Source organism: Garra rufa, chromosome 17, assembly GCF_049309525.1.
Source record: "Garra rufa chromosome 17, GarRuf1.0, whole genome shotgun sequence".
NCBI lineage: Eukaryota > Metazoa > Chordata > Actinopteri > Cypriniformes > Cyprinidae > Garra > Garra rufa.
Window position 1 is genome coordinate 10404950 of NC_133377.1, and position 18915 is coordinate 10423864.

An 18915-nucleotide genomic window follows, 5' to 3' on the forward strand; every position below is an offset into this window, starting at 1 on the left:
GAGAGATAAAGGGTGTTTTCAGCAGGCCTCTAACAGTCTATTCGGCTGTCTTGGCAGCTCTGCTGTTTGTAACAAGGAAATGGAGGCAAACAGGGACCTGAGACACAATAGAGAGAAGCACAATGCAGGGTGATGAGTAAGCAGAGCAAACCTCTACAACAACACACACCAACGGATGTCATGCCAGCTGAGTCAAGCAGGTGGACAAACCCAGCAAATCTCTCTCAGAACACACACATTGAGATCCGTTTACACAGGATACGTTACTACTTTTCCTCTGCAATGCTTTAACAACTATTAACATACTGTTACTGTAATCGATAAGCATATGAAGTAGCTCTTCAGTCCAACCAAAACAAACCTCTTAAGAGACACACATAAAGCTCTCAAATTTAAAACCAGGCAATTGTCCATTGGAGGCATATCACCATTATTAACAGGGTCAAGCTGAGGTTATGTCTCAGATCATGTGACTGCCATGCAGATGCGAGTCTCGACTCAATGCGTGGGTCGTCCCATCCAGCCTGAAAAACACAGGCCTCGCTTTGTCTTTCACAACAGCGTTTGAGGCTGCAGCATCCCAGCATTCACTCATAGACTGTGCTGTTCTGTGTAATTATGCCTCTAGGATGAGAGTCCTACATTAGCCAATGGCAGCCTGTCATTAGCACATGAAATATAAATGCGAAGCAGCAGAAATACACTCGGAGGGTCTCTGCGGTGGCAGGTGTGTGATCAAGTTGAAAATGTGCCTGATTGTAGACACATAAGCAAACATCCACCCCACAAACATAAGTGTGAGAATTTACAGATAATGTACTCACCCCCTTGTCATCCAAGACATTCCTTTCTTTCTTCAGTCGTAAAGAAATGGGTGTTTTTTGAGGAAAACATTTCAGGATTTATCTCCATATAAAGGACTTCTATGGTCTTCCAGAGTTTGTACTTTCAAAATGCAGTTTAAATGCAGCTTCAAAGGTCTCTAAATGATCCCAGTCGAGGAAGAAGGGTCTTATCTAGCGAAACGATCAGTTATTTCCAAAAAAACATTTACAACTTATACACTTTTTAATCTCAAACGCTCGTCTTGCCAAGCTAGACAAAAAGAGCATTTGAGGTTAAAAAGTATATAAATTGTCATTTTTTTTTCTTGTTAATTTTTTTTTTTTAGAAAATAACCAATTGTTTTGCTAGATAAGACCCTTCTTTCCATGGCTGTGATCGTTTAGAGCCATTTGAAGCTGCATTTTAGAAGTTCAAACTCCAGAGCACCATAGAAGTCCATTATATGGAGAGCAATCCTGAAATGTTTACTCAAAAAAAACATCATTTCCTTACGACTGAAGAAAGGAAGTCATGAACATTTTGGACGACAAGGAGGTGAGTCTGTATCTGTAAATTTTTGTTCCGAAATTGAACTACTTCTTTAACCCATTCATCATCTCCATATAAGAGCCAGCCAGAGATTTGAGAGGGGAAAAACACTGTTCCATTCCAATTCTAGGAAATGTTTATTTTTTTTGTTAGGTTTTTTTTTTTTTGATGTGTAGAAATAATTGTTTTAAAAGACATTAAAAGAGTGATATGCTTCTGTTGTTGTTCTTTCCCTGAGGCTAACTGATAAAGTTAGTCAAGGTTTCTTTAGCAAAACAAGTTAGCTCTAATATGCTGTTTAAAGGAGTAGTTCATTTTCAGAACAAAAATTTACAGATAATGTACTCACCTCCTTGTCATCCAAGATGTTCATGTTTTTTCTTCATTTGTAAAGAAATAATGTTTTTTGATCATTAAGAACCCTTTGAAGCTGCATTTTAGAAGTTCAAACTCAGGGGCACCATAGAAGTCCATTATATGAAGAGAAATCCTGAAATGTTTTCCTCAAAAAACATAATTTCTTTACGACTGAAGAAAGAAAGACATGAACATCTTGGATGACAAGGGAGTGATACATTATCTGTCAATTTTAGTTCTAAATATGAACTACTGCTTTAAATTGTTAAAGTCAGACTGAAATGATCAGGTTACTCGCCACTTTTTAACATTTTATTTTCCTGGACCCTTCTTAGACGTATTAGTAGTCATGTCAGGGCATTTCTTTTCTTTCTGGCAGTTTACTTTTACTTTCACTTTTAATAAAGCAGAGTGTAATACCATTGTTTTAACTGTGAAATGTCATTGGTACCAGTGTTAAACACAACATTGTGGGTACTTTACTGGGTGTCTTAAATATAATAAATTGTAGTATAAATTACATAATTTATGAAGTTTCAGTTTTGCACTTTGCTGACATGTGATAACTCTTTTCCATGTTAATCAGAGTTTAGTCCTAACTAGCAGCAGGAGTTTGTCTGTCTGTGACATAGCAGGTGGCTGAGGGAAGAAAAATAATAATAATAATAATAATAATAATAATAATAATAATAAAATCTAAAACTATAGACCAATTATAGGTTTGTAAACATTTGGGATGTGTGCACATTATGGTTGCAGACAACCCAGGAGAGGTAGCCCTTACGAATAGAGAATTACACAGATAAGGTACAAAATAGTTAGATTTAAAAAAAAAAAGGTTATAGATTTTATTGATTTGATGTCATTTTCAAAATGTTCTCCGCTTATTATAAGAGCTTGTCAGTCACCAGCGATAAGCACTGTTATTACATTATATATAATATTAATAGTAATAGGTTTAAATAATATTTCATTCTGTAACTGCAGGGCTAATATAATACGTCCCCTATGAACAGCACATGTGAATATGTATATTATGTGAATATTATTGTTTAAATCAAATGTATGCTTTAAAAGTAGAGTAATCATAGCAGTTTTCATCCATAGTATGTCAGTTTAAATGTTTGTGTTTAGTTTCAAATTATGTCTTTGATGTTAGTATTCTATAAAAATTATTTGCACATCAAAAGGCACAAACATATTTTTCTCTTTTTCAATGGATTTTACTCGTTTACCTCCAATTGTTACCAGTATTTTTCTGCAACCACTATGTGCACACAGCTGCAAGTGACGCAACTGTGACATCTACTCTAAATTGGTCTGTAATACAAAATAAAAAATGATGTGTCCAAGGACGGTGATGATTTCTGGTTCTGATTATACTTTGTAAAATCTTTACTATATTTTTAAATCTGGTAACATTCTGCTCGACTAAAATAGTTTGCACAAAAAAATAATAATAATTTAAAAATGACTCATTTCCTTACTCTCGAGTTGTTCCAAACTTATATAAGTTTATTTCTTCTGAACACAAGAAAAGATATTTAAAAAAATGTGGGAAACCAATGATTGCATTGGCATGGCATGGCCACTGACTTAAAGGGATAGTTCACCCAAAAATTAAAATTTGATGTTTATCTGCTTATCCCCAGGGCATCCAAGATGTAGGTGACTTTGTTTCCTCAGCAGAACACAAACGAAGATTTTTAACGAAAACCGGTGCAGTCTGCCAGCCAAATCATGGAAGTGGATGGGCACCAGACCTTTAAAAGTAAAAAAAAAACATGCACAGACAAATTCAAATTACACCCTGCGGCTCGTGACGATACATTGATGTCCTAAGACACGAAACGATCGTTTTTTTGTGAGAAACTGAACAGTATTTATATCATTTTTTACCTCTGATACACAGCAACGTCCATCTGTACTGAGCACGAGCTCATCATCCGGTTCGTTACACGTGTACGCGCTCTGTCGTAGTATACGCAAACGCTGGAAGGGGAAATCGGTGAAAAGTCCCGGATGAGTTTGCGCAAGCAAACGTAATCTTTTAGCTTTAAATTGTTTTGAACAATCAGGATAAGCACAAGTAATTACCATTTTGAATAGCCGCTATACCCACAATCTCTGTGCACTGTGTAAACAATGAGTGTCATATACATGCGACAGATTGCTTCCGGCGTTTGCGTATACTACACCAAAACGCGTACATGTGTAGCGATTCGGGTGACAAGCTCGTGCTCAGGACAGATGGACGTTGCTGTGTATCAAAGGTAAAAAGTGATATAAACAGTTTCTCACAAAAAACGATCGTTTCGTGTCTTAGGACATCAATGTATCGTCACGAGTCGCAGAGTGTAATTTGGATTTGTCTGTGCATGTTTTTGTTTACTTTTAAAGGTCTGGTGCCCATCCACTTCCATTATTTGACTGGCAGACTGTACCGGTTTTCGTTAAAAATCTTCGTTTGTGTTCTGCTGAGGAAACAAAGTCACCTACATCTTGGATGCCCTGGGGGTAAGCAGATAAACATCAAATTTTCATTTTTGGGTGAACTATCCCTTTAAACTGTATTTTTCTCCATGCTATGGAGGACAGTGGGTACAGTCAACTGCTTACCAACACTGTTTAAAATATCTTCTTTTGTATCCAACAGCTGAAAGAAATTAATATAAGTTTGGAACAACTAGATGGTGAGTAAATGATGACAGAACAGAATGATGACAGAACTAGGGATGCACCAAATGTTCGGCAACCGAATACGCAAAAAGGCCAAATAAATTATACCGAACAATGACGTGACCAAACAGAGGTGCGCACTAATGCAGCAAACATGTCAGCAGTTTGGAAGCATTTAAAACTGTCCAGAGAAAGATGCAAAAATCATTACAAGCGAAAGACTGTTTCCTCTTCAATGAGAAGAGGAAGGGTTGTTGCTGGTTACTGTATGAAGACTGAAATTGCGAAATGGCCTTAAACCATTCGTAAATAAACTACAGAACTGTAGTTGTCTAATACAACGCTGCACAAGCTCCTTAGCCAGGGTACAAAGTCCAAAGCGTAAGGGAAATCTGCGCTGAAACCACAGATGAGAATCATTCATAAATCTGCTGCTGTCAGCAAAAATGAGTACTGAGGCAAAGGTCGGCCTACTGTTTAATTTTGTTTGGCTTCGGCCAAGAATTTTCATTTCGGTGCATCCCTAAACAGAACAATCCCTTTAATAGACGTAATTAGAGATGCACCGATTGACCGGCTAGTGATCGGAATCGGCCGATTTTCGCATGATCGGCCCGGATCGGTGACCGGCCGGTCAATTTCTCCTCTTGCTGATTCCTAGCTGATCCTTTTATTGCCAGCGGCGCATGCAATTACGTCACATCCACGCGCGCACTCACAGTCGCGTGTAAACATGTCTTTGGTGTGAGTGAAGATGACACAAAGATCGCAGTTTGTAACATTTATAAGGCCAAAATACAACGTGAGGGAACAACCACGAACCACGCGCTTGTTTAGCTTGGCTGGACATATGGTAGATCGCGCCCCCGCTCTGCATATTTTGCAAGTCTCTGTTAGTTAACACACCTGACTCAGATAACCCGCTCGTTAGAAGTAAGCTCCGTGAATAAACTGTGTTCTGATTGACATGGTCCCTGCACAGTGTTCATTGCTCCCTACTCCCTGAGCAGGGGATATCCGTTGACGTACTACACTTTCATTCATTCACATATTTACGCTGCGCCTCCGCATACAGCGTCTTCACACACTAATAATAGATCGAAGCGAGCATATATGTTACATTTGAAGGTAATTAAAGCGTGCGCGACGTGAATTTAATTTGTATTTATTTACAGATGCATTTATGTCACAATTCTCTGGTAAGTTTCATCTGTGTGTGAAGACGTTGTATGCGGTGGCGTAGCGCAAATATGTGAATGAATGTTACGAAGTGTAGTACCGCTGGATTAACTGGTGACAAGGCAGAAATGCTTCTCTTTATCAAGGAAAATTTGCCATTAATGCTCAAGTAATAGCATTTAGTACTAGCATTGGTATTTCTACCTGTTTGAAGACACAGTGCACTTTTTGTTAGTAAAGTTATTGTTGTGAGATGATCCTGTAATTAATGTTTAAAAAAAAATCCATATAAAATTCATCGAAGAAAAGTAGATTTTTGTATGCCTGCTTTGTTACTTATATTTTATTTCTAATGTTTTCAAGGCTCAGAGCACTTTATTTTGTTAAAGTTCTTTTAATATGAGAAGATGCTGTAATGTTTATACATTTCTTTTATTATAAAATAAAATAAATACATTGAGGAAAAGATTTTTGTTAGTATAACTATACTATGTTAGTTACAGGAACTAATTTTATACCTTTTTCGAAGGCACAAAGCACTTAATTTTGTTGTTAAAGTTATTTTGTTGTAAGAAGATCCTATAAGGTTTAAAAATGTATTTTATTATAAAATAAATCTAATTAAAAAAAATATTTCTGTATAGGCCTATGCTTTCATTACAGTTCTTAAAAAAATAAAATCGGAATCGGCAAAAATCGGAATCGGCAGGTCACACTTACTGAAAAACCGGAATCGGCCAAGAAAATTGCAATCGGTGCATCTCTAGACGTAATGACAGTGACAACTGATAATTTACCTCAACAATAACCCCTTTAACACAACAATCCCAGGAAATTGCCGTAAAATTACCAGTATGACTTTACTGGTAAATACAGAAATATGCTGTTCACACAGGCAACAGCGTTTTGTCTTTTAACCGGTAAGAGACAACTCACACTTCAGCCCCAAAATACCCGTAAATTCTGTGATGTCAGTCATTAGAAACTATCTTTAAAAGTTGCACCATTTTTTTCATTCAACCACATGAGCAGAAGTGCTTTAGTTTAATCATTTGACAACATTTTTAAAGTCTGGGTGGCATGCCTAAGGGAATGATCACACAGAATGTGTATTTACTCTTATAAACATTAGACAACATAATAGTATCCAACTGCAGAGCCGCAGCACGGATGATTGGAAAACAATGCTGGGTCTCAAGCATGACACATTGAAAATGCTGAAAGACGAGACGCAGTGGTCAAAGATGTCCATCTAGTGCATATTTACATATAAACTAATGTTTAAAAAAAGCAGTAGAGCTTTGTAAATGACTCAAAGTAATCACGTCATCTCCATAAGAATGCTATGACTTGGCAATTTGGACGAAAGCAGACTTCTGTCGTCAATCTTTATTCCGCATTCACACAGAGAAAATTACTGGTAATGTTACAACTTCTCATACCGGTAAATTTATGGAACGAACTTACAGGTACTTTTGAAAAGGTCCTGTAAAGACTGTATGTGTAAAAGGGGCTAATGACGAGTACCTTCCCATGACAAGTGGGTATCTGTCAATGAGTGTGTATATTTGTGACCCTGGACCACATAAATTAATAAACTGAGATTTATACATCATCGGAAAGCTGTAAACCTTCCATCGATATATGGTTTGGTAGGATAGGACAATATTTATGTTTTTTTCGTGGTGTTTTTAAATTTTTGTTTGATAGGATAGTGGAGATATGACAGGAAGTGAATGGGAGACAGAGATGGCGGTGGGGTCGGGAAAGGTCCACGAGGCGGGATTCAATCACAGGACACCCAAGGTGCAACTGCACCATGTGTCAGCGCACTGCCCACAAGGCTATCGGTGCCGACAGGATAGGACAATATCCTACCAAACAACTTTGAAAATCTGGAATCTGAGGATGTAAAAAAAATCAAAAATTTTTACATCCTTTAATTTTTTTTTAAACAGTTTTCCATTCTGTTTTAAGTACAAGTGTTCTTCTGATTGACGGTGATTTGTGATTGATTTGACAAATCTTATGACCTTATCACATCTGGTTTGTACAGACAAATTGCTTGTCTGGTTGGAACACAGTGTAAATCTGAATCCATGCTTAACAACTCAGTTGTCATCCATGTGCAAACTCAAGCCCAAAAAACAACAACATGACCTCAAATCATTGAGAATACAAGTCCAAACAGAGCCTAACCTGCCCAATTTCTACCATCAAATCCTGAGTAATATGAGAACAGCGAAAAAGAAAAAAAAAAAAAAAAAAACTTTCAGTCCTCAAACTCCGACAGGTTCAGACAAGTTAAAACAGCGCTACAGCCAGATACACAGCTCTTTGTGTTAAATACTTGTGTGACGTTAAACAGTACCCAAAACCCAATCTTATCAAATGTCAGTATAGCGTTCCAAAAAGTACGTTTCCAACCGAGATCCAGCTAGGTCAGTGGAAAACAGCAGTGAAAGAGCAGTCGGGGGAGTGTTTCTGGAAGACGTACAAAGCCCTAGACACATCAGTGGGTTTTCTTTAGATAAAAAGCATTGGGAGACAAAACCAGCTTTTTACAAAAGAACATTGGCTCATGGTTCAATCAGAAACCCCCTCACGCACTCTTATCACCAGCAGAGTTCCTCTCCAAACAAGACTTCCTTGATTGTGATGTACAGGAACTAGGCGATGACATCATATGTGTGATACTGAGAGATAAGTGACATCACAACGATGATTCAGCGTTTGACCGGTGAGTAACGCATCCTTTGTGATGTTGACACAGATGTGGTTGATACACAATGTTCTAAACATCATAGTAGGGAGATCTTGGATAACAGCTTCATCAGCATTCTTGCCTCGCAGGTTGTGGTTTCACACATCCATCCATTGATGGGGGGGGGGGGGGTATTATTGGTTCTTTCGAGTTTCAGTGGGAAAGCGGGTTGAACCGCACCCCTCCAACATTCATATGGAGGTATCTGGCTCTTCCAAGAGAGGAGAGACGTAATGGGGTGCTCTTGTCTTTACAGACCCCAAACAGTGGCTCCTTTCATTGACAACAGTAGCAGAGCCTTTCAGCCCCTGTTATGAATTAGAGCACGGCTGAATAATAGAGGCGAATATTCAGACAATGGCAATGGAGTCTGGATCTGGGCACGTCGCCCACACATTCCAGCAATTAGGACCATCAAATCCATAACCACATTATAAAAGTTTGTCTAGCCAAAGCCTGGTCCAAAAGACGGCAGAGATTTCTCAGCCACTTTTGAATATAGAGTGAATAAGGTGACAGACGACTCAAATGGAAAAGCAGAGGCATGTAATGAATCACCCAAGTCCATTGGGTCTCAGTGACAGCTCTTTGACAGATACTGTCTCCATCAGCTTGGCTGCAACAGATGTATAGTCCACAGCACCATTAGTGCGTGCGGTGACAGATATAGAGTTATTTCTATTTGTGAAGGGTTGGTTGAAGCTTTGTCAGGCATTTCCCCAGGCAAATTGAACAATTATTGTATGTGAAAGGTCTGTATGACACCACTCTGAGTGGTGATAAATCTATCATCATGGTATAAATTATACTCATGCTATTCTTCAGGAAAACTATCATGATAGAATGATAGACAGAAACAAATAGACATATGGTAGACAGACATAGATAGACAGACCGTCCGGTAGAACGCTAGATAGAACACTAGAACGATAGATAAAATGATAGATAGAACGATAGCACAATAGATAAATAGAACGATACAACTAAAGATAGATAGATAGAACGATAGACAGACAGACAGACAGATAGAACGATAGAAAGATAGAACGATAGATAGAACGTTAGATAGAACGATAGATAGAACGATAGAACGATAGCACAATAGATAAATAGAACGATAGAACTAAAGATAGATAGAACGAAAGACAGACAGATACAGACACAAAGATAGATAGACCAAAGTCAGATAGATAGATAGATAGATAGATAGATAGATAGATAGATAGATAGATAGATAGATAGATAGATAGATAGATAGATAGATAGATAGACAGACAGACAGACAGACAGACAGACAGACAGACAGATAGATAGACAGATAGATAACAGACAGACAGATACAGAAAGACAGATAGACCACAGACAGACAGACAGATGGATAGATAGACGGATAGATAACAGACAGATACAGACAGAAAGACAGATAGACCACAGACAGACAGACAGACAGACAGACAGACAGATGGATAGATAGACAGATAGATAACAGACAGACAGATACAGACAGAAAGACAGATAGATAGACAGATAGATAACAGACAGATACAGACAGAAAGACAGATAGACCACAGACAGACAGACAGACAGACAGATGGATAGATAGACAGATAGATAACAGACAGACAGATACAGACAGAAAGACAGATAGACCACAGACAGACAGACAGACAGACAGATCAATAACAGACAAACAAAAAGATAGATAGACCAATGAGAGACAGATAGATCGATGACAGACAGACAGACAGATACAGACAGAAAGACAGACAGACCAAAGACAGACAGACAGACAGACAGATCAATAACAGACAAACAAAAAGATATAGACCAATGACAGACAGACAGACAGACAGACAGACAGACAGACAGACAGACAGATAGATAGATAACAGACAGACAGAAAGACAGATAGACCAAAGACAGACAGACAGATCAATAACAGACAAACAAAAAGATAGATAGACCAATGACAGACAGATAGATCGATGACAGACAGACAGACAGACAGACAGACAGACAGACAGACAGACAGACAGATAGATAGATAGATAACAGACAGACAGAAAGACAGATAGACCAAAGACAGACAGACAGACAGACAGACAGACAGATCAATAACAGACAAACAAAAAGATATAGACCAATGACAGACAGACAGACACAGACAGACAGATAGATAGATAACAGACAGACAGAAAGACAGATAGACCAAAGACAGACAGACAGATCAATAACAGACAAACAAAAAGATAGATAGACCAATGACAGACAGATAGATCGATGACAGACAGACAGACAGACAGACAGACAGACAGACAGACAGACAGACAGACAGACAGACAGACAGATAGATAGATAGATAGATAGATAGATAGATAGATAGATAGATAGATAGATAGATAGATAACAGACAGACAGAAAGACAGATAGACCAAAGACAGACAGACAGACAGACAGATCAATAACAGACAAACAAAAAGATAGATAGACCAATGACAGACAGATAGATCGATGACAGACAGACAGACAGACAGATACAGACAGACAGACAGACAGATCAATAACAGACAAACAAAAAGATATAGACCAATGACAGACAGACAGACAGACAGACAGACAGACAGACAGACAGACAGACAGACAGACAGACAGACAGACAGATAGATAGATAGATAGATAGATAGATAGATAGATAGATAGATAGATAGATAGATAGATAGATAGATAGATAGATAGATAGATAGATAGATAGATAGACAGATAGATGTTTTAATCCCATTTTCCCCATGAGATTAATAAAGTATCCATGTTAACCGCTGGTATGTACGTACTTTTGGGTGAGTGATACAAGTAACAAAAGCTCCACTTTGTCCAACTAACACAAATAAAAGAGCCCATCCCAATGAATCAGCTTTCATGTTTGCTCTTGTCAAAAGTGTAAATATGTCCGTGTGATGTTTGGATACTATTTTCGGACAGTCGCAAATGAGGACAGTATTTAACCTGCCCTGATGTGAAGATCACAAACACACAAAACTTAAAGAGAGCAGCGAGAGGAAGAGCAGAAAATTCCCATCTGAGAGCCACATGCTGCATGCACACTACAAAAAAAAAAAAATACTGAAAGAGGATTTGTCCATGATATTTTGCATATTTGTATTTTTTGGACAGTCATGAAAATGATTAACACTATCCATTACTGTGACAGTTCAAGCGCCAAAACGGTTGTGCTCCAAGTCATTTCACTAAAAGTTAACGTTAAACAGAAACGCTGATGAAACCAAACGCAATAAAAGCAATAGAAATAAACATGGTTTTCAAATATTCATAATTGAATACTATTTGAAGATCTGGATGTCTCTCATAGGGCATACTATGATTTGACATGGGCTAACCAAAGTTAGCCATTTCTACTTTTCTCATCTATAAATATACAACATCGTGTAACTATGCAAGGAAACTATTCTCGTAAAATATTTCCACGCATGCATTTCATACAACTCACCTTGCTTTTCACTTCCACGGCGTTCATGTTCAAGCTACGCAAAGATTGCGATTTATTACTAAAGCTCCGGTTCATTTCGCTCGCTTGAAACTTTTCAGCCCGTCCAGGATGATGGGCTCGATTTATCAGCCTGTCCCGTTATTGAATTTCCTGTCTTCACTTTCAAAATGCGAAAAAGTTAATCCTCGGAGGCCGTGTGACAGTTTTTCTTAACTTGCGGTCGCGTTGTGTCTCGGTCACTTCTCAAAACTTCTGCAGAAAATTATGTGAAAGACAAATCAGCGCCTCTCACTAGGGGGAGTGGGCTAAATTTTCACAAATGACATCATCGCTCCCTCTCCGACGAGTTTACTAGCCCTACTACGGCAAAGGATTAGCTAATGAATATTAAATACGTAAAGTGACGATGCCACGATAGAGCTAACTGATTGGCTGAATAGCGAACGTTAGGGAGTGGGCGGAGTTTAGCTGGCGAAGTGTTTAGTTGAACACAAAACTTTATTTATATATTAATTTTAAATAGAAAAATACAATTATAAGGTTAAAATTTAAGTTGCTCGTCATTCAAATCCGTAAAAAATGTAATAGGTAGTCAAACGTTTGTTTTCTTTTTAGAAAGTGGGTGGTCCTTTCGATTACCTCTTCGCAGAGCCATAGAGAAACAATAGTTCAAAACCATAGACATAATAGAGAAACAACCAGTAGTTCCAGCATTGAAGCCCATTCATTTCAGCGCTTCTCAGGCACAGTAGCTGGTAAATTGAAGAAATTACTGCATTTCTTTACATTTTAACGCATCAGCTGACCTCTCGAAAAACTGGCCAGTAGTGGTATTTTATGAAGAGTATTATAGTTAATGTTTATCGTTAGATAATAAACAGTTATACTGTAATTGCAGTTAGATAACGTGAGAAACACCGTAATAGCGACCATAACCAGATACTAGTTGTCATATTTTTAAGTTTTGAGTCTTTTTGCAATCTTTTTCTCCCTGTAGGAGGTTGAATGAGTTTCAGTAAAGACTGCATTCAATAAATAAGATAAAAATGTATGCTGAATGCAATTGGTTGCCTTGTGTTTTTTTTTCTATTATGTTAAATGCCATATTTACTTGCCTTTTATAATATTCGCTTATGTTGTATATTCGAATATCATAAAATAACACGAGTAAATTATTTTTTTTATTTAACATTAAATCGTTAAATCGAAACATATAAAAAATGAGTGTTTGAGAGAAGTTATCAATAAACAATCAATGCACAGTATGTGTTAATAATCACTCGAAATTGCTACAAATATAGTAAAACTGCTGTCTATCCTACTTAAACCCATTCAAACATATTGACAGCGGAACTATTGGAACTATTGAGAGCTCCATGAACCACGTGACCGCGCGGCGGCGAGATCAAAGCATGTCGCAACTCTGTTTCTCTATGGCTCTGCCTCTGCGAAGGCTTGGCTTATGAATATTAATTAAATCACGTGACTGGAAGCTCCAGGAAGGTTACTAAGCAACTTTAGCATGATTTTATAAATATTCATGAGCTTCTCCTCAACCATAGTAGGATTTGTAAATATCTTTCTCAGATGAAAGTGGATTACAATATGACTGTAAATGGATAATAAGTGCTCTCGTCTTTTTAAAAGGTGATGCTAGTATTAAATTCATGCTAATGTTTGCGTTGCAGGGAAGCGGCTCTCAGGCGCCGATACCCGACAGCTGCTCTTCCCAGGAATGTTTTTTTTTAGTAACTTCTCAGGCAAACATACCACTGACCAATAAAAAAGACATGTTTATGTTTGTCCCTGATCTCACAACTTCCTAACACATCCTGGGACTGAGAGTTTACTATAAAGGTATCACTCCAGATGAACCTTATCACTACAAAGGTAACGTTAAAGTTATTAGTAGATTTTCTGGTTTGCATGTTCAATCAAATGAAACAACTATACCTTACGGTCAATAAAGCAGGAATGCTAAACATGTGAGAGCTCTAACAGGAATTCACTAAATTCCTATGTGCGATCAGATGTCAAGTACTAACAGTGGATTTACTGGTTGTTGTCACATGACCACTAGATGTCACTGCTGCACCATAAAAAGGCTCTGCCTTGCTTGCAATTGACATTTTCTGGACAAACTCTCTAATTACACACATTAGCGTTGTGCTATTTATACTCCATCCCTGCTGTGCTTTTGCGGCATATTTCCTCTTTCGCCCAGCTAAATCACTGATACTGCAATGAAACAGTTTTAGCTCGGATTTGACATGGTTCTGTTGTAGCTGCTTTCTTAAACACGTTCTAATTCCTTGTTCAAAATAGGCTAAAACTGTTTTTAATCTATAAATTTTACACCTATAGAAAAAAAGTAGTACCCTTGGAAAAATGTGTTTGAAATTTTGAACTGTCACAGGAGATAAAGTCTCCAGACATACAAAAAAAAAGCTGTAACCTATACCCTTTTAAAACGGACTTACATTTGAGGTCAAAATGCTGACCTGAATAAGATATTTCACATAAAATATGTTTACATATAGTCCACAAGAGAAAATAATAGTTATAAAACTGACTCTGTTCAAAAGTTGCTAATACTGTGTTGTTACCTGAATGATCCACCGCTGTTTTGTTTTGTTTTGTACGGTGCCCGCCAGGGGACACCTTCGGTTCACTTATGTTTGTCGTGGCCACGACATAATATCACGTTCCCACGAGTTAATATGACGTTCCCACGAATTAATATCTCGTGGCCACAACATAATATCATGTTCCCACGAGTTTATATGTCGTGGCCACGACAAACATAAGTGAACCGAAGGTGTCCCCTGGCGGGCACCGTAGTTTTGTTTTGTTTTGTTTTGTTTTGTTTTGTTTTGTTTTGTTTTGTTTTGTTTTGTTTTGTTTTGTTTTGTGATAGTTGTTTGAGTCCCTTGTTTGTCCTGAACAGTTAAACTGTTCGTTGTTCTTCATAAAAATCCCTCTAATTCTTTGTTTTTTCAGCATTTTTGTGTGTTTGAACCTTCTTTAATTGTTGCATATGAATCCATCAGTTGTCCTCAGTGTGAAAAGATGGATCTCAAAATCATACAGTCATTGTTGGAAAGGGTTCAAATACACAAAAAGAAAGAAAAGAAAAACAAAAAACAAAGAGTTAGTGGGACCTGAAGGATTTTTCTGAAGAACAGCAGACAGTTGAACTGTTCAGAACAAAAAAGTGACTCATGAACAACTATCACAAAACAAAAACAGCTGTGGATGATTCAGGTAACAACACAGTATTAAGAATCAAGTGTATGTAAACTTTTGAACAGGATCATTTTTATAATTCACCTTTTTTTCTTTTTTTTTCTTTTTGTGGACTACATGTAAACATCTTTTATGTGAAATATCTTATTCAGGTCAGTAGTAAATAAAAAATAACATGCATTTCATATGATCCCTCTTATTTCGGTAAAATAATTACCATTTTGCAGATTCTCCAAAGTGTATATAAACTTTTGTCCTCTGTATATGTGTAATTTCCATATTAATGTGTTCTCTTTAGGTGCTTATATGTGCATTTAAGGTACTAATATGAACGCTTTAGGGACAAAGGTGTACTTTTTCTAAAAAGGTACAGCCCCAGTGACAGCTTTTGTACCTTTTTTCTGAGATCGGTCATCTACTGATATACTGTTTCAGTTTAAATGTGATTTATACAGAATCTTAAACACTGCAAGCCCGGGTTTTGTATATAATTAAACAATTTAATTAATACAATATTTAAGTTTGACTGCATTATAAGTAGATTCTACTAAATCTACTAAATAAACTTAAGTTAAATAACCTCATAATATGAGAGTAGAACATCGCAATGTTGTCCTCTCAGAATTACAGTAATTATGACATGGTGTGAACGTAGCATATGTCTCCGATTATTTAACAACAGCATTGTCTAACTGACTTGACGATAATTTGTCTTTCTGTTTCTACCTCTGTTAGGATGTATCTGACAAGATAGACCCTCAGCGGTGATCAAGAAAGTCCACAGCTCTACTCATCTAGAGTAGGAATCACCTTGGAAGAAAGTTTGAACTGACCAATCTCAGGCTTTCTACATCTATTGTTTTCAGAATCGCCTTCCTGCACCTGGACTATCCTAACTGTATGAAAAGCACTTTATATTTTAATGCTCAACCTCAGAAAAGGTGAGCTGGCACCTAAATTCAGTACTGCCGATATTGTGAACTTAGAGTGGAAAAAAACATAGTTTTGATGCTGTTTGTTGTGATTCTGAGAAAGACTGTTTATGTGCTTAACAATAAGTTAATTTGTTAAACTTGGTTTTATGGGGAAATGTTTTCAGGATATGAAAATGTATGTTTTGTTGTGTTTTCAAATTACCATTTGGAATTGAATTTAAATAAAATGGAAAATTGCATGTATGTTCTGTTATTTGTTTTTGTTTTTTTATTAATTTTCTTGCTTAACAAATTGGAAAAATAAAACAACTGATTTAGATTTAACTTGGAAATGGAAATATTTAACTTAAATATACTAGGTATAATAACTGCAAATTAATTGATATTACAAAACATTTTAAGGTAAATAAAAATTTTTTAAGGTTCACATTACTTACATTTTTAGAATATTTTAAATATTTTGAAAGCTTCTTGTGGTTTGTAAACTACTGAACTATTTCATGACTATGTTACAATGTAAATAAAAAAAGTTTGCTTTTTGTTATTTTGTGTACGTGTTGTTTTTTTTAAGCTGTTATGGTGAAACGAATTCAAAATATTTTTGATTATGTTGATCTTTTATTTTTATTTTTTCTCTCTCTCTCTCTTTAAAAAAGTTAAAGAAATGCCATTGTGGATTTTTTTTTCTTTTGATTTTTGCGTAAATGACAATAACAAAAAATATATTTGTTGTAGTTTAGAAAATAGAAAATTTCCCAACTAGAACCAAGGGAAATGGTTTATCTTTGTTGTTGTTGTTGTTTTTAAATTAATGGTTAAAACCAATATACAGATTGTAACTGTGAAGAAAGAATTATGGATAAACAATTCTAAATGTAAATAATAATTAAAATAATAATAATAATCCAAAAATGCTTTATTTTTGAAAATTACAGGTCATTAAAGACAGGAAAATAATTACAAACTGATGTTTTAGCAGCTTTTTGTTCTTTCATAATTTAATCAATGACAGGTAATGCTTAAAATAATTTTATGAAAGAAGATATATTTTTAAAACAATACACATTCATTATAAATTCAAGGAAATAGATATGTCATCAGAGAGAAGTATGGAGTTTTAATATTACGAGGTCATAAAAAAGGAAACAGATGAATTGTTGATGAACTATAACACAAATAGGGCAAATTTCCATTTCTTGCTGACTTTAGACAACAGATGCATGCGTTGTGGTATATTCTCGTGACACTGAAAAGAAGAAATTGTTGAACAAAGTTGTTATTTTGTTATTTTTTCGCGCACAGAAAGTATTCTCGTAGCTTCATAACATTATAGTTGAACCACTGATGTCACATGGACTATTTTATGGACTAGTAATGTCCTTACTGCCTTTCTTCACTGTAAAAAGTTTTCACCAGTTTCAACTTAAAAACTTCAGTTTAGCAGCTGCATTAAAATTTTAAGTTAAATCAACTTAAAAGTACAAGTAATTTCAAGTCATAAGTTAAATCAGCTTAAGTAATTTAAACTAATTTTATTGTTGTGAGTTGAAATAAATCGTAGTTTTAAGTTGATTTAACTTAAAATTTTAAGGTAGCTGCTGAACTTAATTTTTTAAGTTGAAACTGGTGAAAACTTTTACAGTGTGGGTCTTGAATGTGTAAGTTGCGTTGCTGTCTATGCAGGGTCAGAAAGCTCTTGGATTTCATCAAAAATATGTTCATTTTTGTTCTGAAGAAGAATGAAGGCCTGACAGGTTTGGAACGACATGAGGGTGAGTAATTAATCACAGAATTTTCATTTTTGGGTGAACTATCTCTTTAAAAGTAGGCTACACAAAATGCACCATAATATTACTATAGTCTATGACTTGAGCACCATTTTCCAAGTCATTTGCAACAACAAGAGGGTGCAGAAATCCTAACAGTTTGCACAATTTCTGTATTAACACATACATTTAAAAGTTACTCTATCACCCCCTTGAAACCGAGGTTTGTTACTGCCACAGTCACATAAAAACCTATGTTTAGTATATATAATAGAACCAATTCAAGCAATGCTTTGCCTGAAAATTCGCATCTGTACCTGCATACTTGCGTAGTGTATTTTTCTGACCTCTGCTTTCTGCTGCAGGGCCCCTCATAACCCCAGTGTTAAAAGCCAGGCCAAACTAGAGGCCCGCATGCACTTTTAAGTGTAACCCAAGACGCAAGACAGAGATCAGAGTGAAATGCTCTGATTGCCATTGCTGATGTGCAGTCTTTTGAACTGTCCCAGGATCAGTCACGCTTGTCAGTGAGTAATGATTATGAGAGCAGGACTGATCTGGAATCTGTGGGCCATTTGTGTTGTTATTGGTCTCAGTGAGTGATTAAACAAGGTTAAGGGGCTTCAGCCCCTGCAGTCATGCCTGTATGCAGCCACTAATAGGCATTTGCCGGACTCTGTAAACAGCGACAGGAAGCCTGTCATTAGGGATATCAGCGTTTCAGGAGCTTGTTTTGAAGGCTGGGTCTGCATTATAGAGTTTAGTGCCTACAAATCCATGTAAATGTGCCATTATACTGGGCTGTCAGAAGAGGCCTAATGTTTGAAATGAGGGTTGAGTTTACAGCTTGAGGACAGCACACACAGACAAACTAAAGTCATTCTGAGGTAGTTATTATTTCACCCAGATTGAACATGAAATTGAAACACCGTTTTAATCAAATATCAAATATTGAGGTTCTTATTCACGTAAGAATGTTCACGTATTTTTTGGTACCACTAGGGGGAGACAGATCCCATAAAATAAAGCACAACTGAGACAAAGAACCCCATAGAAGACCATGAGATGTGCTTTTTGGCATATTTTAGAGACCTTTGAAAACAATTTACA

The 18915-nt window shown here is 36.6% G+C and overlaps 1 protein-coding gene across 1 annotated transcript in view; it reads right to left on the bottom strand.

The window, feature by feature from the left end:
• pard6gb (par-6 family cell polarity regulator gamma b) overlaps positions 1–12134 on the bottom strand; it is a 66213-nt gene extending 54079 nt beyond the window's left edge. The window contains exon 1 of the mRNA XM_073821762.1: positions 11859–12134. Within this exon, the coding sequence (XP_073677863.1) occupies positions 11859–11933 (75 nt within the window). The 5' untranslated portion in view covers positions 11934–12134. The remainder of the gene's footprint in view (positions 1–11858) is intronic.
• Between the last annotated feature and the right edge of the window lie 6781 nt (positions 12135–18915).